The 21324-nt window shown below is 41.6% G+C and overlaps 1 protein-coding gene across 1 annotated transcript in view; it reads left to right on the top strand.

Moving 5' to 3' along the window:
• Nucleotides 1-21324, top strand: part of LAMB4 (laminin subunit beta 4) — a 112468-nt gene that overhangs the window by 50247 nt on the left and 40897 nt on the right. The window contains exons 16-24 of the mRNA XM_032753495.2: nucleotides 236-421; nucleotides 1699-1814; nucleotides 2919-3039; nucleotides 10065-10242; nucleotides 11797-11940; nucleotides 13365-13596; nucleotides 14045-14202; nucleotides 15988-16212; nucleotides 16981-17201. Coding sequence (XP_032609386.1) covers nucleotides 236-421; nucleotides 1699-1814; nucleotides 2919-3039; nucleotides 10065-10242; nucleotides 11797-11940; nucleotides 13365-13596; nucleotides 14045-14202; nucleotides 15988-16212; nucleotides 16981-17201 — 1581 coding nt within the window. The remainder of the gene's footprint in view (nucleotides 1-235; nucleotides 422-1698; nucleotides 1815-2918; nucleotides 3040-10064; nucleotides 10243-11796; nucleotides 11941-13364; nucleotides 13597-14044; nucleotides 14203-15987; nucleotides 16213-16980; nucleotides 17202-21324) is intronic.

Below are 21324 nucleotides of genomic sequence, written 5' to 3'. Positions count from 1 at the left end.
CTGCTTTCAAATCAATCATTCTATACAGTAACATATGTTCCAAAGCTGCAGTATTAGCACATTATTCTCAGCTGGATTCTGGACTGTATCCTGCTTAGAATAATTTATCTGTGACTCACATGAATCATATACACACCAGGAAATACAGGGGGTGGTGCAGTGGGGGACTGGTTTTCTTGAACTCTTTCAGGCCTTGACTGTAGGCAAAGCTATTTACATTCCTCTCCCATTTTAGGGCTTGGAGACTTTTGGCCAGAGTCCTGCTGTTCACGTTGTTTTAGGAGAGCCAGTTCCTGGGAACCCTGTTACATGGACTGGACCTGGATTTGCCAGGGTTCTCCCTGGGGCTGGCTTGAGATTTGCTGTCAACAACATTCCCTTTCCTGTGGACTTCACCATTGCCATTCGCTATGAAACCCAGGTATCCTTTAACTCTCCAACTTCGGTGGTGAAAAGCTGACCGAAATACATTCTTGAACTGTTTCCATTTCAGCCTTGCTAGAATAGGTTCATCAGAAAAGGATTTGTAAAAAGTGAACATCTGGGGAGCATTATAAACCCAAGGGTTTCCTAAAGATATTGAAGCAGCACAGTGAGCCATATGCATGCATGCTGTATCCCATGGAGAGAAGCTACAGTTGGACTTATAGATTTAAAGTACCAGGTTTAAGGAAGTGGTGACTGTTTGTATAAGAAAAATAACCAAAATAACACAAATCCTGCCCTCCTGGTACTTTTCTTCTAAAAATTTAATAAACCAACACATGTGCAGAGATTCAGACTCACAGGTGATGCAGCAGAGGCATTTGTTTGCATTACCCTGCAACAAGAGAAAGACCAAAAGCAAACTGCCCCTCTTGTTTCCCACTACTAGACCCCCTGCTGCCCACCTTTTAAGAAATATCTAAAACAGAATAGAAGCCAAATTAGAAAAATAGTTGATTTACACCAATAGTTCCTAACCTTCCTTTGGATCTGAAACCCACTGAACATCTCCTTTGAAATTTGTTTGATATGGCTGGAGGGGGGTGTGGTCTTAGAGGCTCCCAAGCCCCACTAGGGACCACACTCTGGAGGCTGTCATGGTGCATCACATGCCCAGAGCAGCTGATCTGCTTTGAAATGTGTGATAGGACATAATTCTCTATTTCTTACTTACAAATGAAAGCCAAGGAACTTCAATGAACTTTGGCTCAGTGAATATGATAAGAAAGCCATTAAAAATATATATAGATTAATTTATCTGTAGAGGGAATATGGCCCTGACACCTTTAAAAAGCTTTTCCAAATTGTAAGGCTTCAGAATAGAGCTAATTTGAATATCTCCCCAATATATAGATTCCTTTTGTAAAGGATTCCAAATTATTATTATTTGTTCTGTGATCCAGAGCCATGATGAATGAGTCAACTCCCTGGGAAATGGGGGTTGAGGATTAGGCTTGTCAGGAGAGTTAAGGTTTTTCCAGGCTCATGAGCCCATGAGAAACAATGCTTTTTCTGCCTGGATCACAATTCAGGCATCAGAGGGTTGGGCCTGAGAGTGAACCTCTAAGACTCTTTCAACTCCAAAACCCTTTGCCAAGTGGCCTAGGGGTTGCAAATTCAAGTCCATGCACTTTCCATTAGCTATATGTGTGTACATGCAAAATATTTTCCTGCATCCTTGCAGTGACATGCCTTAATGTCATGCCTGTCTAGTCTGCAGCTGACTGGACTGCCCAGATCATGGTGAATGCCCCCGGAGGGAGTGAGCACTGCGTACCCAAGACTCCACGGTCAAAGCCTCAGTCTTTTGCCTTACCAGCGGCTACCAGGTATGTTTCAGACCTGTTATCAGTAATTTGTTTCTGGGAACTAAGTGGGGAAAGAGGAGGACTGAAGAAAACTATAACATATATTAAGCACTTACTGTGTATTGCACTATGCTTTACATTTAATATCACTTTTAATCTTCATAACAACTCAATACGGCAGGTCTTGTCTTCATCAGATGAAGAAGAAATTGAGAAGGAGAATACTTAAATGACTTACCGAAAACTCATTGCTAATGTGTAGCAGAACCAGGATTCTAGCCAGGATATCCTGACTCTAAATATTGAATGTTCCTTTTCCGGTCCCCAGGTGGCTTTGAAATGTAAGAAAGCAAAATGCAGCAAGAATAAGAGTAAAACATTCAGCTTGATTACTCTCAATAGATGAGAGTCTTTGAGGTAAAAGACTGCTAATTTTGAGCCCACTGATTTTGCCTCAACAGAAACTTGTGGCAAAATAAGTTTGTTTTTTTTTTTGAGTTGGAGTCTCTCCCTGTCGCCCAGGCTAGAGTGCAATAGCACGATCTCTGCTCACTGCAACCTCTGCCTGCTGGGTTCAAATGATTCTCCTGCCTCAGCCTCCTGAGTAGCTGGGATTACAGGAGCATTCCACCATGCCTGGCTAACTTTGTGTATCTTTAGTAGAGACAGAGTTTCACCATGTTGGCCAGGCTGGTCTCGAACTCCTGATCTCGTGATCTGCCCACCTCGGCCTCCCAAAGTGCTGGGATTACAGGTGTGAGACACCGCGCCCTGCCGCAAAATAATTTTTTTTGAGATTTTTTTGAGATCCTGTTGATGCTAGCATGAGAGATGGGATGAGGACCTCTGTCCCATCCTTTCCCCAGAGCAGTCATGACAACCCATAGCCAATAGTTTCTCAGATTTTGCTACTTGACACAATCGTATGGAAGATCCACAGAGGATCTGAATGTGACTTTACCGTCCAACCAACCCACCTGTGCTGGTCTAGACCTACACTGGCCTCAGCCCCACAGTGGAGGTCACTGCCCAGTACAAGTGCAATGCTACCAAATACTATGGCCATTTAGCTAATATAATGGTCCTTCTGTGGTCTGAATTTTTGCTTTATCTTTCTTAATACAGAATCATGCTGCTTCCCACCCCCATCTGTTTAGAACCAGATGTACAATATTCCATAGATGTCTATTTTTCTCAGCCTTTGGAAGGAGAGTCCCATGCTCATTCACACATCCTGGTGGACTCTGTAAGTATCACAGAGCTTTGTGGGTGCTTTCTTCGCTACTAAGCACTGTTATAATTACTTTTAGACTTGCTAGTGAAATATTTCTTTAAAAATGTAAATGTATTTGCTCAATTATAAAAGCCACCTAATAGCATCTGCAAATCTTATATAACAGTATGTCCCAGTAATGGTTTGGAGTGTTTTACATATTATTTAATCACAGAAACCCTGTGTGGTAGATATACTTTCATAATTTTACAGATGATGGAACAGAGCTAGTGGTCTGTGACCCTGTGGCAGGGTCACAGAGCTAGTGAGTGAGGAGTCCAGAATCAGAGCCACCCTGCCTGCTTCCACATCCCTGCCCTGAGCCACGACAGCACACTGGCAGTGTAGGAAATGTGGGGAAGAAATCCAACCACATTAATCATTATCATTTTCTAAGTTCCCATTTTACACATCCTACACCTTTGTATCATTAAAATCAGAGTGCTTATACAATGTTGTAGGCCAATTTTTTTCACCTCACAGTTCATCATAAGCATTTTCTTATGGTATGTATGCAGTCTTCTTATCTTCAGAAACCAAGCATAATACTTCCTGAGTGACTTCTTCCAGCGTCTTTCCCCCACAGAGTGGGACGATTGGCATTCCTTCCAAACTTCTTACTCTGTGCAGCCCTTCAGACCCAGGCTTGTCCCTGGGCAGAGTTGGGCATTGAGTAGATTTACTTAAGTTACTTATCTATTTTCCCTATTCCTGGTCATATAAGTTACTACTATTTTTTACTACTATGTATATTTGATACATGTTTGATACATATGTATATTTGATACATTTGAAATATACATATATTTGATATATATTACTACTATATATATTTGATACATATTTTTAAAAATATTTTCCTACTTTACCTAAGGTGTTATGGCTCTTGAAATAATTTGTCAAAATATTTTCTGGAATATATTTTCCAATTAATTTTTTTTTCTTTTTTGAGACGGAATCTTCTCTGTCACCCAGGCTGCAGTGCAGTGGCACTATCTCGGCTCACTGCAACCTCCGCCTCCTGAGTGCAAGCAATTCTCCTGCTTTAGCCTCCCGAGTAGCTGGGATTATAGGCACCCACCTCCACACCTGGCTAATTTTTGTATTTTTAGTAGAGATGGGGTTTCACCACATTGGCCAGGCTGGTCTCAAACTCCTGACCTCAGGTGATCCACCTGCCTCAGCCTCCCAAAGTGCTGGGATTACAGGCATGAGCCACAGTGCCCAGCCTCCCCAATTAATTTTTAAGATCTTTAGTATGGTATGAAGGTACCAGTTTCATCCCACCTTCAACAGAATTGTATAGAATCATGTGGGATTTTTAAAAAGTAATTTCATGGATAAAAATAAAATTTCCTTGTTAAAATTGCATTTTTGCATATTTGTGAGAATCTTCTAATATCATTACTTAATTGGCAAACTACAGCCCAGCAGAGTTTTATTGGGCCACTGCCAGTCCCATTTGTTTATATATTATCTATGGCTGTTTTCAAGATAAAAGGCAGAGTTGAGTAGTTGCACAGAGACTTTACGGCCACATTTCATCTGGCAACCATAATCAAAGGTGTTATAAATCCTGTACCTAGAGAGCTCTGTAACGGTTCAGGTGAGATGATCTACCTGGTAGATTCTACCATATTATAGTAGAAATAAAGTAGAAAGTAGAAACAAACTCTTCATTGGGAATTTTAAACTGTCATGATTTCCCTAACCATATAGCCCATTTCTCCACGGAGGAACTTTAAATAGAACTGCACTCATTAACAAACATATGAGTTACAAAGGGAAGAAAATCAAATCCAATAGGTTTAATCTGGGGGGAAATGCCAAAAATTGGGAACCCAAGCAAATTAAAGAAAAAGGAAGAAACTAATGAAGTCCTAGATCACTAAGGGATATTACTGTCATAATAATCAGGGAACTCAAATTTATAAAAGCCGACATACTCTTGATTTTCAATCTATATCCTAAATATTTCTAAACTTTGTAAATTCCAAAGATTATCACTTGATGCTGTACTAAAGGCATTTGTCCAAATTATCCACTCATCACCCATTCACTGAGTATATATGGGCCAGGAAGTATGCTGGTCCTGGGGTGTAAAATATGGTTCCTTATTAAAAAATAATTCTCAGCCTAGTATAGAAGAAAGACTTGTATATAAAATCATTACAATGATGTTTGATAGATGCAATAAGTAAATAATTTGGAATTAATTTTTAAATATTGCATTTGGGCCGGGCATGGTGACTCACACCCATAATCCCCGCACTTTAAGAGGCTGAGGCAAGCAGACCACTTGAGGTCAGGTATTCAAGACCAGACTAGGCAACATGGCAAAACCCCGTCTCTACTGAAAATACAAAAATTAGTCATGTGTGGTAGCACATGCCTGTGGTCCCAGCTACTCAGGAGGCTGAGACACAAGAATCGCTTGAACCTGAGAGGCAGAGGTTGTGGTGAGACAAGATCACGCCACTGCAATCCAGCCTGGGTGACAGAGCAAGACTCTGTCTCAAAAAAATAAAATAAAATATTGCATTTGATTAGTTTTCAATCGATCATTCTCTTACATATAGCTATGGAAAACCTGAAGTATGAATAAAAGTTAAGAGAATAACCTATAATTGGCAACTGTCAGAAATCTCGGAAGAGGCCCAGACCTGTTTTAGGTCAGATTCCCTAAAGCAGAAGCTGAGACAGGGACTCAGGTAGATGTGATTTATTGAGGGTGTGTTCCTGAGAGGAAAGGAGTGAGGAAAATAGGGGACGACAGGGGAAGGAACCAAGCAAGGATGTGGTCTCCACTGAAGTGCGGCCTCAGGCTGATCCCACCTGGAGCTCTGGAGACTGGATTGCACCACATAGTTGAACCTTCCTGAACACAAAGCGGTGCCTTATAAATGCTCGGCTGGCTACAGGTTCACCACCACCACCACCACCCACCCCACTGTGAGTGCATAAAGCCCTGGACCAGGTGGCTGAGTGCAGTTTTCTGAAGAAGGGAATAGCTGTGAGCTTTAAGGAGCCAGTGCCACACCCACTAGAGGATGAGTACACCAGCCTGCCAAGGCCGACCTAGGCCGCGTACCTACAGTGTGCACTGTGGTCTCTGACCCAAAATGTCCAGGAGGAGAAAGTCCTTGCACATTTCATTGTTACAGACTAACATAATTAATGCCATACCACCAATTTTGTTGCTCTGGGAAGATAAGATACTTGACTGCTTGGGACGCAGCCCTTTCAAAGTTTATTCTTTTCTGCAGCCAGATTAACATTTGCATCTAAGACCAGGGGACATTACCAAGAAGACCAAAGGAAACCTTTGTTTAACCACAGTGCTCCTTCTGCACAAATGCCTTGTTTGGCAAGCACTGTGAGATCACTGAAATTTGTTTTCAGTTACCCAGATTACATGGTATGTGCATTTATAAAACTGTGTTTAGAGTAAAAAATATATTAGGCATTCTAGAATATAAAACTGCCATTCTTCTTTTTAAACCATGGAATGGAATATACTTGGTAAACATAAAGTCCTTAGAAGTTTCTGGTAGAAGAAGTGAGTCATGGCATTACAAAAATCCTATAGCTGGCCGGGCGCGGTGGCTCATGCCTGTAATCCCAGCACTTTGGGAGGCCGAGGTGGGCGGATCACCAGACATCAGGAGTTCGAGACCAGCCTGGCCAACATGGCAAAACCCCGTCTCTACTAAAACTACAAAAATTAGCTGGGCATGGTGGTGTTTGCCTGTAGTCCCAGCTACTTGGGTAGGCTGAGGCAAGAGAATCACTTGAACCCGGAGGCAGAGGTTTCAGTGAGCTGAGATCGCACCACTGCACTCCAGGCCTGGGCGGCGGAGCAAGACTCCATCAAAAAAAAAAAAAAAATCCTATAGCTGACAGGGACTCTTGTCATCTGGTCCATCTTCTGAGTTCCCAGAATGGCCAACTATCAATGGCTCAGACTAAGAGCTGTAAATAATCTCTGGTTGGCTGCCCTCATCCCCAACTCCAGCCCATCTGGCTTTCTTCTTCATCTCTCCCCACTTGGTTTGTGTTTGGAGAGCACAGAGTCATTTTCATATCAACTTAAGGATACAGTAGTAGACCTGTGAATATTCTTTACTGAACAAATTTCTATGAAGCACCTACTATAAATTAGACACTGTGGTAGGCATAGGTGTAAACAAGACATGCGCTATCCTTGCCACCCCAGTTCTTATTCTCTAAAGGGGAGACGCAGACAAGCAGGCAATGAGAGCATGGGGTTAGAGGTCCTGGGAACTGTGACAGGGCACAGACCCCAAAAAGCTCAGTGTGACTCTCGCAGTAGTTCTCAGCCTCATCCGACCCAACCCCATGCCCCCTTTTTTTAACTTTTAATAATATTTTTATTACAAATATTTTCTAATATTCCTTACCATCCTGAAATGAAATTCATAGGCACTATAGCCTATCTGCACACATGACTTCCAAATAACATCAATGTAATATGCTAATATTAATACAAAGGAAAAACAAAAGGAAAGTGGATAAATAAATCATCAGACTTCAATGTGTACGTGTATAGGCATGAATACACCAGAAGACACAATGAAGTAGGAAGATGCTCACATAGGTAGAATCACTGCAGAGGAGACAGCCATGAAAGCAGGTGTGTTGTAAACATGTTTAAAAAACAGAGAGTTAGGCTCTCAACTCAAACTATAAACAGGGTTTTCTCCTTCATGAATATCCAATCGAACTTTCAAAAGCTATAGGGGCCATTTTGTGAGAACGTCCCACGTTTCTGACTGCGACCTGCTAAATGCCTGTAATAAACATCACTTTATTGCTGCGACAACTAAAACCACCTCCACAAATTTCCAAAATGCTCCCTAGAGGGGCAGTACCTCCCATATTGAGGACCATGGGGTTGAGTGGATGAGCAGGAGGAACATAGCAAAATCAAAAAAGAAAAATAAGTTCAGATTTTTATCCTGAGGCAATGGGAAGCCACTGAAAAGTTTTAAGAAGGAGATTATCTGGACAAACGCATTTAAAAAGATCACTCTGACTTTAGTGTAGAAAATGGATTGGGTGTGGCAAGAATGGACGCTAGGCCATCTCTTCAGCTGCAACTGTAATCATCCAGGTGGCCTGAATTAAGGAAGTGGCAGGGGAACAAAGAACCACAAATGCACCCTAGACACATCTAAGAGGAGGAATTGGCCGGGCTTGTGATTTGATGTGTGTGGGATGTGCGTTAGGCAAAAGTGTTGATAGCAAAGAGGCAAGTGTCAAAGATGACATCCTTCAGTTTTCTCCACTGAGCAGCTTGGCAGATAGTGGCATTGTTTACCAAGAATAAGCACAGAAAGGAAAGTGGGGTTCAGGCATGTTTGTTTTGCAGTGCCTGTTGGGCAACTAATAGGCGTTAGATATCAGTGCAGATCTGGAGCCCACGACTGACAGGTGCACAGGAAATGTACATTCAGATGCTGGCACCCATTCAGACGGTGGCCCAGTGCGGCCAAGATCACCTAGGAAGTAGGTGTCGGGTTAGGAGGGGGTTGATGAGAGAACCCTGAGGAACTCTAACATTTAGGGATGAGGTAGGGAGAAGTATTGCATTGGCTTGAAGGGCGAATGGGAGATGAGGCAGGGGTGATGGCAAGGAAATGATTTTTTTAAGAAATTTGGCTATCAAGGAGTCAAAGGGCAGAGACAGGGGCAGTGGCAAGAGGAATATGTATGATTGAGGAGGTGATTTTACAGATGGGAGAGACTTGAGCACATTTAAATGTGAGTTGAGAGGAAGAGAGCAAAGAAAGCAAGCATAATTTCCAAAAGAGTTTTGTGAGGTTAGAGGAGTTACCAATGGGACACTTCTTCCACTCCCAATACCTCTTCCTTCTTGAGCACTAAATGTTCCGGATGGGTGGCAAGACTTGAGAGCCTGGAATTTGGGAGGCAGGTAGTAGGAAGCTCCAGACCTTTTGCTGGGGTCTATTTCCTCTGTGTAGTAAGGAGGTAATGACATATGCTCAGAGTACAGCAGAAAGAGGAGATACTGGTAAATACAGTTGACTTTTGAACAATTCGGGGGTTAGGGGTGTCAACCCCCCCATGCAGTCAAAAACCTACATATGATTTTTTTACTCCCCAAAAACTTAACTACTAATCACCCACTGTTGACTGAAAGTCTTACCAATAACATACAGCCAATTAATATATATTTTGTGCATATTATTGTAGGATATAAAGTAAGCTAGAGAAAAGAATACGTTATTAACAAAATACAAGGAAGAGAAAATATGTTTATATTCATTAAGTGGAAGTGGATCATCACAAAGGTCTTCATCCTCTTCATCTTCACGCTGAGTGGGCTGAGGAGGAGGAGGAAGAGGAGGGCTTGGCCTTGCTGTCTTGGAGTAGTGCAGGCGGAAGAAAATCCACATAGAAGGGACCCGTGCAGTTCAAACCTGTGTTGTTCAAGCGTCAGCTCTGGTCATCTAGGGTTGTGATGCCACCAGCTGGGTGTGTCAAAGGACAATTAGGGAAAGACTGAAGAGGGTTGAAGTAAAGGGCTATGAAAACTGGTTTCAGGATGGATAAAGCAAAAAGAAGACTAGAGGAGATGTATCTGCACAGGTTTAGTCTCCAGACTTTACCTGCTGAATTAAAACCCATTTTCACTATTGCTTTTAACACCAGTTGTTCAAAATGACCAACTTGATGTTATTACTCTTTCAAATCTAGACAAACATATTAGCAAGTAAAAAATATGACAGTAAAAAGATAAAGGCTTTTTTTCTTTGCCACAAGTCCAGAGATATATTTAAAGATTTCTTAAATAAATTGAAAATCTTTAAAGTCTTCAGTCCTCACCAGTTTAAAGGATTGAGTTGAGTCTTCTTTGAACCATCATTTTCATAGATCTAATTTTTTATATATATAAGTAGAATCTTACACAGCAGATAGTTTGAATGTTAAGTCTTTTTGCATTCTTTCAAAAGCTTGGCCTTATTCCCCAAATCAATTCATTGGAGAATTTCTGCAGCAAGCAGGACTTAGATGAGTATCAGCTTCACAACTGTGTTGAAATTGCCTCAGCAATGGGACCTCAAGTGCTCCCGGGTGCCTGTGAAAGGCTGATCATCAGCATGTCCGCCAAGCTGCATGATGGGGCTGTGGGTAAGTATCTGTTTAATGGGCTCTACTGAAGTACCAACATCCATACAAATGTTTTTCGGAGCAAATCAATTTATGTTAGCATCCACTCCAAACAACAACCAAAATACCCATTACTCAATGATTAGATACACAGAGTGGTCTGCTGATGTGTTGGAATCATAATGCACCGTACATTGAGTGTATAAAAGAGGAACTTTGCAGCAGCATTTATAGGCTAGATGGCTGGAACAATGATCCTAAAATATTCATTTGGAATTCTAGGGCTGGAAGGAACTTCAGACATCTTTCATCCCAAAATATTCATTTAATAAATGAGCATATTGGGGCCCAAAATCTGTATGTAACTTGCCCATTTCATTTAGCTATGGAAGAGTTTTTCTCCCTCAGCACCACTGAAATTTTGAGCCGGATAATTCTTTGCTGTGGGGGCCTGTTCTATGCACTATCAGGTGTTTAGCAGCAGCCCTACAGATCTTATACCGGTACTGCCCTCCCCTAGTTGTGGCATCCAAAAATGTCTTCAAACTTTGTCAAATGTCACCTAAGGGACAAAACCTTCGGTTGAGAAGCATGGCTATAGAGTGACAGCTACAATGAGAGCTGAGACTTCCTGAATGTTAGGCAAATGCTTTTTCCATTAGGACAGAGCTATGAGTTCAGGGTATCCACCATCTCATGAAATATATGGAATTAAGGGGAAATAAAAAACTAGTAAGGGGGGCTGGGCATGGTGGCTCACACCTGTAATCTCAGCACTTTGGGAAGCTGAGGCAGGTGGATTGCTTGAGGTCAGGAGTTCGAGACCAGCCTGGACAAAATGGTGAAACACCATCTGTACCAAAAATACAAAAATTAGCCAGGAGTGATGGCATGTGACTGTAATCCCAGCTACTTGGGAGGCTGAGGCATGAAAATCACTTGAACTGGGAAGGCGGAGGTTGCAGTGAGCCAAGATCATGCTACTGCACTCCAGCCTGGGCCATAGAATGAGACTCAGTCTCAGAAAAAAAAAAAAAAAAAAACCAAAAACAAAAAACTAGTAAGGGGTATGGTGGCAGACACCTGTAGCCCTAGCTACTTAGGATGCTGAGGCAGGAGGATTGCTTAAGCCCAGGAATTCAAGGCTGCAGTGAGCTATGATCACACCACTCCAGCCTGAGTAACAGAATGAGACCTTGTCTCTAAAAAATAAAGTAGTAGGTATAATTCAGCACCAATGTAGAACATCAGGAATTGAAGTATTAAGAATGCCAATAGTATTAATTACATTAGAATAATTATTTAAAACCAATTTTAAGTCTGTTAACTTGTTAAGTAATGTTTGTTGAGCACCCCATGTACCAGCACTATTCTAACTACTTCGCAGAACTTATTTCCTTTTATCCATTCAACAATCCCACAAGGCAGGTTCTATATTATCCCTATTTAACAGATGAGGGAGTTGAGTATTAAAGAGGTCTTAAATGAGGGAGAGGTGAACTATAGCTACTAACGAGGTGAGGTGCTTCTCTGCCTCTTCATTCATTTCTACCTCCCTTCCATTGTTCCTTGCAGCCTGCAAGTGTCATCCCCAGGGCTCAGTCGGATCCAGCTGCAGCCGACTTGGAGGCCAGTGCCAGTGTAAACCTCTTGTGGTCGGGCGCTGCTGTGACAGGTGCTCAACTGGAAGCTATGATTTGGGGCATCATGGCTGTCACCGTACGTAGCAAAACACACAAGGGGAAACACTTGCTCACAGTCTTGACATTTTGACAACAGGTAGTCATGGCGGGAGTTTTTAAGGGGAGGAGATTGGAAACCTGACTGCATTATTCAGACTATCTATGTAGATAAAATATACTGAACATTTTTTTGCTACACTTCATTCATCCATTCATCAATGGGCCCTGACTGTAGGCAGAGCTGCATTAGGAACCGAGAGTAATGAACAAGGCATAGTCCATGCCTCTGGAAGTTTGCAATCTGTATCAAATGGTTGGTAGTTCAGGTAAAATGTGGAACACCATGAAGGGAGCTGGCAAAGCCAGCTTGAGGATCTAGCTCACAAGCCCAGTGGCTGGAAAGGCTAAAACAATGATAAGATTGGGGAGTCAAGAAAGGGACAATGCTGTCACCACAGACGAGACTTCTCCCAATGAGGGTATCACCCTTTCTGATGCGAGGTTTGCAAACAGCCTTGTAACTCATTTTATAAGTCACCCATTGATAAGGGTTTAGATGGGGCTTCATCCACAGTTGATAATCCAGCTCTCAGGGCTACTATGTTCAGGTATATAGTTCTCTCTTCACAGTGTAAATCATTAGTGAAAATATTGTTCCCTCAGATTCCTACCTTAGGAACCATGAAAACCTACAGGTAGGTTAATTTCCTTTCCAAGTAGGGAAACATATCTTTTCAGTCATAATCCAGAGAGATGGTTCCCCTTCCTGGGCATTGCTTGGGCATGGCCACCTACCCAGCCCATCTTTGGACCCATCATTGCTTTCTTTTCTCTTCTTCTTTTTAAAAAAAGTTACAAAATGCCTGAGATACACAGAGGGATCTAGACAAAGGAACAAACATTTCTTCCATGTGCCACCCTATCAAATAAACTGGCATCACATTTTGGCATAGGGAAGATTGGCTCAAGGGATTCAACAATTTATTGGAAAAGGATTGGGCCTCTTCCATCTTGTCTAGGAAAAAGAAAACTCTGACCATGTTAAGATGGGCTCTTACATGGTTTATAAGCTACAGGTTATATTAATACTATACCATTATTTTAGTATAGTATTTCTATATACTATATTAATAATAAAATATTAATATTAGAGGTTATATTAATATACCTAAGATATATGGAAGTTTAAGTCATTAAAAACATGTTACTTGTTTGGTTTCTCTGTATAAACAACAAACGTTAATAAGACCCAATTGTTCGCAACGTACTGTTTATCCAGTGACTCAGTGAATTGTTATTTAACGTTTACCTGGAACTCATTATATGCTGTGTCCTAAGCACGTTACAGGCTTACTTGGTTCACCGGGATTGGGACAGGAAACGTGACACCAGAACTGTAACTCTTTCACCACCACACACCACTCATCCCCGCCCCAGCATACTTCTCTTTGCTTTATCCAGCATGTCGCTGCCATCCTCAAGGATCAAAGGACACTGTATGTGACCAAGTAACAGGACAGTGCCCCTGCCATGGAGAGGTGTCTGGCCGCCGCTGTGATCGCTGCCTGGCAGGCTACTTTGGATTTCCCAGCTGCCGCCCTTGCCCTTGTAATGGGTTTGCTGAACTTTGTGATCCTGGGACAGGGTCATGCTTCAATTGTGGAGGCTTTACAACTGGTAGAAACTGTGAAAGGTATGGAATTCATATGCACTTTAATTTTTAGGTCTTTGACACTTTGTTCCAATCTCCTAATGGAGGTCCATTGAGTAGAGACTCAGCAATATTTAAGTGTGGGAGGGAGGACTGTTATAGGTCGGGGAGATCATTGTTTTCTCACCCTTCAAAATCATCTTATGAGCCAAAAAATGCTGGATTAAATCAATAACACACATTTGCCTGGCATGTTACTTTCTATGTTCCTCAAATGTGACATGTAAATCGAGTGCTATTACATAGAGTTTAATTGACCGTATGTTGAGACTTTTGATATAAAACCAAAAGTCGTTTTGCAGAGCAAATGAACATCTTCTAAAATATTCAGTTTTCAGAGTTGCACTGTTTTAAAGCATAGCAAACCCTCATTGGCTAACATGTGATCTTTTCCTGGAAACATTTTGGTGAAAGGAAATTGTCTTGACAGGTGTATTGATGGTTACTATGGAAATCCTTCTTCAGGACAGCCGTGTCGTCCTTGCCTGTGTCCAAATGATCCCTCAAGCAATCAGTATTTTGCCCATTCCTGTTACCAGAATCTGTGGAGCTCAGATGTAATCTGCAATTGTCTTCAAGGTTATACGGGTATGCGGTACAGTGCTGATGCAATTTTTTCTCTTTATCCTACACTGTAATCTGTAAAATGATCATATATTCATGACTTATCTGTCTTGGACAAATGTGTGAGGCAGAAATGGTAAGAAGACACAATGTGATAAATTGCTGCTTTATTGAACAAAGAATTTGAATGATTCACAAACCAATGACAATTAAAACTCATCAGCCACTGAGCTATAATTGTTTGCAAATGATGTTCTAGAAAACTAATTGACCAAATGAGACCAAATCAAATTAATTTATTTAAAATAAAATTATCATGTTAAGTAAGATATAAATGTGATAAAGTAACATATATATTATATGTGTATATATAACAAGCAGCTAAAAAATAAATGGAATTAGTCAAATGCTTTCTTTGCATAATTTCAAATATTCAATTTGATATTTCACAGACATTACTAATTTTTTCAGGTATCTTGAAGCAATATTTGGGCATTCTACAGCCATCACATAAGTCTTAATTCAAAACATGTATCTCTTGCTCAATTAAACATTTTATTTTAAAGACTTTAAGAGGGCTAGGCACAGTGGCTCACACCTATAATCCCAGTACTTTGGAAGGCCAGGAAGTGGGTGAGGGAGGATTACTTGAGGCCAGGAATCCAAGACCAGCCTGGGCTGCAAAGCAAGACCCTGTCTCCACAAAGAAATTTTAAAAATTCGGTAGGCAGGATGGATTGCATCTGTAGCCCTAGGTACTGGGGAGGCTGAGGCAAGAGGATCGCTTGAGCCCAGGAGTTCATGGCTACGGTGAGCTCTGATTATGCCACTACACTCCAGTCTGGGGCCTATGCAGCAGAGCAAGACCCTGTCACTAAATTTAAAAAAAAAAAAAAAAAAAAAAGGTATTTAAACATGAAACATGAGTGTGAATGTTTACTGAAAATAAGAAGATAACTTATGAAGTCTATTTGATTTAATGAAATGTAGAACGTATGGCAATACTAATGATAATTACCATCATGATAAATCACATGCCTTATTTTCCCCTCATTTGTTACATCTAAGGTTAACAGTTAATTCTCACCTCTTCCCTTGCAGCCTCTTTTCCATGCAAGGTTTGGTGTGTTTGGTCAGTTTTTAAGAACTGAGACCATGTTTGGGCTAAATGAACATTTCCAATGGGATGAACCAAAATGTGGAGAGTGGAGCCACAGTTTGGGCACCTAAAAAGCTTCAGTCATCTCATAGTTGCAACGGTAAAGAGTGTTAGAGAGAAAGGTGGTTCCTCCAGACTGCTTAACAGAAACACCCTCAAGGGCTCATATGTCATGAAAACTGCTCTTGCTCATCTTCACTTCTAGAAGTGACAGCTATTGCTGTTTGGGACTTTCCCTTCAGGCCTGCTTTATTTTCACCTTAGTTCACCTCTAGGATCAACTGAGAGTGGGTTGCCCCAGGATACCAGGCGCTGAGATTAGTCTTGGGTCCTGGGCACGCTAGTGTGATGCTGATTATATAAGGATCTAGAAATCCTGTGCCCACAGCTCCATGGTATTTGAAGAAAGCCTAGAATCCATTCTCCACCAAACACTTTTGAGAGCCGAATAATCATTTTATTCTTTAAATGAGTAATAATGAAAATGAAGGTTTTGTTTCACTTAGAACACTTTTCCTTATTCACTCCGAATGTGTGATTTCTCATTATTCCTAGAGGAGCCCAATAATTTTCTATTTACAACATCGATCTCCTCCTCTCTCCCAACACTCATACCTCACCCCATTCCTTTTCCTTCCACTTTCTTTCAGGTACTCAGTGTGGAGAATGCTCTACTGGTTTCTATGGAAATCCAAGAATTTCAGGAGCACCTTGCCGGCCATGTGCCTGCAGCAACAACATAGATGTAACCGATCCAGAGTCCTGCAGCCGGGTAACAGGGGAGTGCCTTCGATGTCTGCACAACACTCAGGGCACAAACTGCCAGCTCTGCAAACCAGGTCACTATGGATCAGCCCTCAATCAGACCTGCAGAAGTAAGTCTGCAAAACTTCCGGGGGGCAAATGTGTCAGCTGAGTGACAGCTCATAAGTGTGTTGTCAGCTCTCCCATGCTAATTTCAGTTAGGCCAGTCCCAGCAGGCAAAAGCAGCACCCACTAGGTGACAGGGCTGTTGTACGGAACTCATCAACAGAAATTAGTGCAGTGCAACCACTGGTATTCTCAGATGCAGCCACAATGTTCTCACTGGTGTTATTAGTTTACCTTTTGTGTCTGTTGCCTGAAATACCTGTCCTAGTGGTTTCAAAGCGTTGTTTCTCAGAGTTTAGTCCGCAGTTCACCTGTGCCAGAGCAGTGGGGAGGTGAGGTGTATTAACATGCAAATTCCTAGGCTGCACTTCAGACCTACTGAGTCAGAATCTCTGGGAGTGAGGCCCAGGAATCTGCATTGTAACAAACTCATCATTTGACTGTAATGTATAAGTAAACCATTGTTTTCAAGTCATTTAAATAAATGGAACTTTGGTGAGTGACATGAGGAAAAAATGACACTTTTAGTCATCCTAACTGTGAGCTCTCGGCGCAAGTTCGACCACATGAACTTGCCATTTGGGGAGATCAGAAACCATTAAATGGGTTCCACCTACTTAGATTCTTTGGTAAATTCTTTACCATTATAAGGTGTTTGTTCTTTGAGCCCCTTGGAGAAATGATACATCCAGGTCTAAAACACTGTTTGTATGGTTTGCTAAATGCCACATTTATCATTGAATTTACCTCTGATGATGGTTTTATCATCCCAGGATGCTCCTGCCATGCTTCCGGCGTGAGTCCCACGGAGTGTCCCCCTGGTGGGGGAGCTTGCCTCTGTGACCCTGTCACTGATGCATGTCCTTGTCTGCCGAATGTCACAGGCCTGTCCTGTGACCGTTGTGCTGATGGATACTGGAATCTGGTCCCTGGCAGAGGATGTCAGTCATGTGACTGTGACCCTAGGACCTCTCAAAGTAGCCACTGCGACCAGGCAAGATACTTTAAAACTTACTAGTGCACTCAAAGTGAGCATTGATAGTAAGACATGGTTTCTAAATGTGTAAAGAAAGTTTCTTTTATGTACTGTTGTTAATTAGTGCATTTAAACAGGATTGGCCTTACAGGGGATGGAGTCAGCCTCTATCAAGGAATGAAAACCAAAAAAAGAGAATGAGCATCTCAAAGTTCAGCTTCGCCTACTTCAGTTTTCTCTCTGTGACTGAGGAAGTCAGAATTCATACACAGTGAAACACAGACATCAGCCTCACCTTTCACTATTTCATACATGTAACCATAGGGAAGAACTAAGAAATAGTTAATCAGAAGAGATTATTAATCAGAATGAAAATAAACAGATAACTTCAAAACCCACAAGTCCATTTTAAAAACTGAGCTGTTGTTTCCTATTGCTCACCACTTGCTTTACATATGGGTAAAATAAGAAGTCTTCTTGACTTCCAGACTGGCATCGATTATATCTTAAGAATGTAGGCATGTGTGCCAGGAGCAAATCTTCAATGTTTCATATACAACTAATACTACATAGATAGATGCACATGTGATTTTTCAGTCAACAAACCAGTGAGCACAGAATTTTTAATGAGGATAACATTACTTGTGGGAAAAAAAACTATTTGTTAATAACGCGCTTTTTTTGGTGGTTGTTTTGGTTTTTGTCTTTTGGCTTAATCTATTCTTTGAAACAATTTTCACATTAATAGAGTTTGCGGGGGCAAGGGTAAAAACAATGACAAGAAGTGTTAGAAAAAGCCAAATTCACAATATAGGGATCAGGATTTAATTGGAATGAAAATGCGAATTTAAGAAACTGGAGTCTTTCCAATTAGTAAGCATGGCTCAGCTCCAATTTCAGCTCCACTATTCAACCTATTATTCAAAGGTCAAGTCTTTTGAAGGTAGTTCTTATATGGAGAATGTGTTTTTCCTTCTCTTCTTTTTCTTTCTCTCCAATCCTCATCCACCAACACACACAAACACCGTATCTTTTTTTTTTTTTTTTTGAGACAAGAGTCTTGCTCTGTCACCCAGGCCTGAGTGCAGTGGCATGATCTTGGCTCACTGCAACCTCTGCCTCCTGGGTTCAAGCGATTCTCCTGCCTCAGCCTCCTGAGTAGATGGGATTACAGGTGCCCACCACCACGCCCAGCTAATTTTTGTATTCTTAGTAGAGACAGAGTTTCACCATGTTGGCCAGGCTGGTCTCAAACTCCTAATCTCAAGTGATCCACCCACCTCAGCCTCTCAGAGTGCTGGGATTACAGGCATGAGCCACGATGCCCAGCCCCCACAACATACCTTTTTAAAACTAAGCTTTTTATTTTAGAATGTATTTGTGAAGTTGTAAAGATAGAACAGAGAAAATAAACCCCATACCCAGTTTCTTCTATTATTAACACCTTATATTAATTTAACAACATTTGTCACTATGAATGAATCAATATTGATACATTATTGCTAATAAATTTAGTCAGATTTCCTTAATTTTTGCCTAATGTCCTTTTTCTCTTCCAGGAGTCCATTCAGAACACATTATATTTAGTCATCTTATTTCCTTAAGCTCCTCTTGGCTGCAATAGTTTCTCAGGCCTTCCTTATTTTGTAGAATTGTATTCCTTATTTTGTAGAATTCAATTCAAATTGATCTGATATTCTTCTCAGGATTAGACTGGGTTTATAGGTTCTGAAAACACCAGAGAGGTCAAGTCCACTCTCATCACATCCTATCAAGGGTACATATTATTAACACGACTTATCACTGTTAATGTGAATCTTGGTCACCTGGCTGAAGCAGTGTTTGTCAGATTGTTATATCATCAAGTTACTCTTTTTCCTCCTTTTTCTACTGTGCTCTATGGAAGGAAGTCACTATGTACAACCTACTTAAGGAGTAGGGAGCTATGCTCTTCCTCCTCAAGGACAGAGTATCTCCACAAATCATTGGAATTCTTCTGCACTGGAGATTTGTCTGTTGTCTTATGTTTATTCATTCATTCGACCATTTATTTATATCAGCATGGACTCATGGATATTTATACTTTTGGGGATAGTCCAACACTACTTTATTTTGTGGTTCAAATTGTTCCAGCTTTGGTCACTAGAAGATCTCTCAGTGGCTCCTGTGTCCCTTTGACATAGGCCAATACTGTAGAGTTTTAAAAAGCATTCCTTACCTTCTGGCGCTGCAAAATGTTTCAGGCTCATCTTATGTATTCTCTGCCCCAGTCCTAGAATCAGCTATTTAACTAGGGAGCACTGATTCCTTTACTAGAGAATGGTATTAGAAACCAAGATCTGGACACTGGACGGCCATGCCTGTTTTATAAGCTCCCCTCCACTCCCCACACCTGCAGCCACCAACCGTGGAATAAAGTGGTAGATCTCCACGTGACCACCTGGCTTCCCAATTCTTGAGGGACTCCTAGTGCTCAAGACAACACTATGTGGCAAGTTTCTTAGATCTTTTGGGAAGCATGTTTGTAGCAGCATTCAACAAAGACCACAGTTCCAAGGTAGCCTATGAAGCTGAAAGTTAGGTATTGGTTTAACCAGGAAGCCCCTCATGACAAGGGTCCTTTGAGTTATTTGGTGCATACGGGATCCCATGGGGGAACACTGGTCTCTGCAATCAAGAAACATGTTCACTGGAGTACAGGGAAGACATATGGACATTTAGATTCCCAGCTGTTTAAACAACTACCGATAGATGTCTCTATGTTAGCCAAGAGGTGGCTCCTGGTACATTCCCACAGAGAGATCCAAATGTGCCATCCAATATTTTCATCAACACTTTAGATAGAGTTGGAGAAACATGCTTCTCAAATTTGCAGATATTACAAAGCTGTAAGCTAATATGATAAAGACAGAACAAGATATCCCAATAGGCTGTCATGCAGGCTGCAAACAAGGAGACGAAATGTTAACAGGGTAAAAGTAAAGTTTTGCAATTGGGTTTTTTAAATCCCTTGCATAAATACAGGGTGGGAGTAATAACTTGGCACCAGCTCTTGTGAGAAAAATCTGAGGATTTTCATTGCATGCAGGCTTCCAGTTAGCCAGCAGCATGGCAGGGCTGCCAAAGAAGCGACGCCTGGACAGGCTGGAGTAGGGGGGTGCTGTGCCCAGGTTGAGGGCAGTTACCATCCCATTATCTGCTCTACTGGCCTGGTGGTGCCAGGAGCATTGTTGTCATTTCTGAGCACCAAATTTTAAACATTATACTGACAGACTAGTATGTGCCCAGAGGGAGACAACCAAGATAATGGACAGAACTATGCTATTCTGTGATGAAGGCTAGAGAGAATTAGGGGTGATGGGCCTGAAGAAAATAAGCCAAGGCAGGTAGGGATGGCCATCTCTAGTTGGGAGAAGGACTTTAAGGGGAAAGAGGCAATTGCAAACTGGTTTGTGCAATTTCATAAGGACACAGAACAATGGGAACAAGTTAAAAGTTGGCAGATTCTACTTCGGTATAAGAAAGCACTGCCCAACAATTGGGGCAATCAGCAGTACGACAGGCCTTGGGGCAACAAGCACCACCTAACTCCTTATATTTGTGCAGAAGCTGGCAGGAACTGTAAAGATATTGAAACTTGGCAGATCCAGGCCAAGTGTGGTGGTCCACACCTGTAATCCCAGCACTTTGGGAGGCTGAGGCAGGTGGGTCACTTGAGGTCAGGAGTTCGAGACCAGCCTGGCCAACATGGTGAAACCTCATCTGTATTAAAAATACAAAAAATTGCTGGGTGTGGTGGTGCACGCCTGTAGTCCCAGCTACTTGGGAGGTTGAGATGGGAGTAATTGCTTGAACCTGGGAGGCAGAGGTTGCAGTGAGCTGAGATTGCGCCACTGCCCTCCAGCCTGGGCAACAGAGCGAGACTCTGTCTCAAAAAAAAAAAAAAAAAAAAGAAAAGAAAAAAGAAAAGTGAAAAGTGGCAGATCCAGTCATTCTATGAATCTAGCCACTTAGTCACAGGAAACTTATGGAGTTGTTTAAGCAGCTAATTTAGGACTACAACAATAGTGATTTGCTTTTATATTTTCTCCTGTTAATTTTCCAACCTCCTCAGTTTTCAGAAAAGCTGGTCAAGAGTTCA

The sequence above is a fragment of the Hylobates moloch genome, unplaced genomic scaffold, assembly GCF_009828535.3.
Source record: "Hylobates moloch isolate HMO894 unplaced genomic scaffold, HMol_V3 SCAFFOLD_1, whole genome shotgun sequence".
Classification (NCBI taxonomy): Eukaryota; Metazoa; Chordata; class Mammalia; order Primates; family Hylobatidae; genus Hylobates; species Hylobates moloch.
Note: the sequence above shows the minus strand (reverse complement) of the source record. Positions and strands in the feature narration are given on the sequence as shown.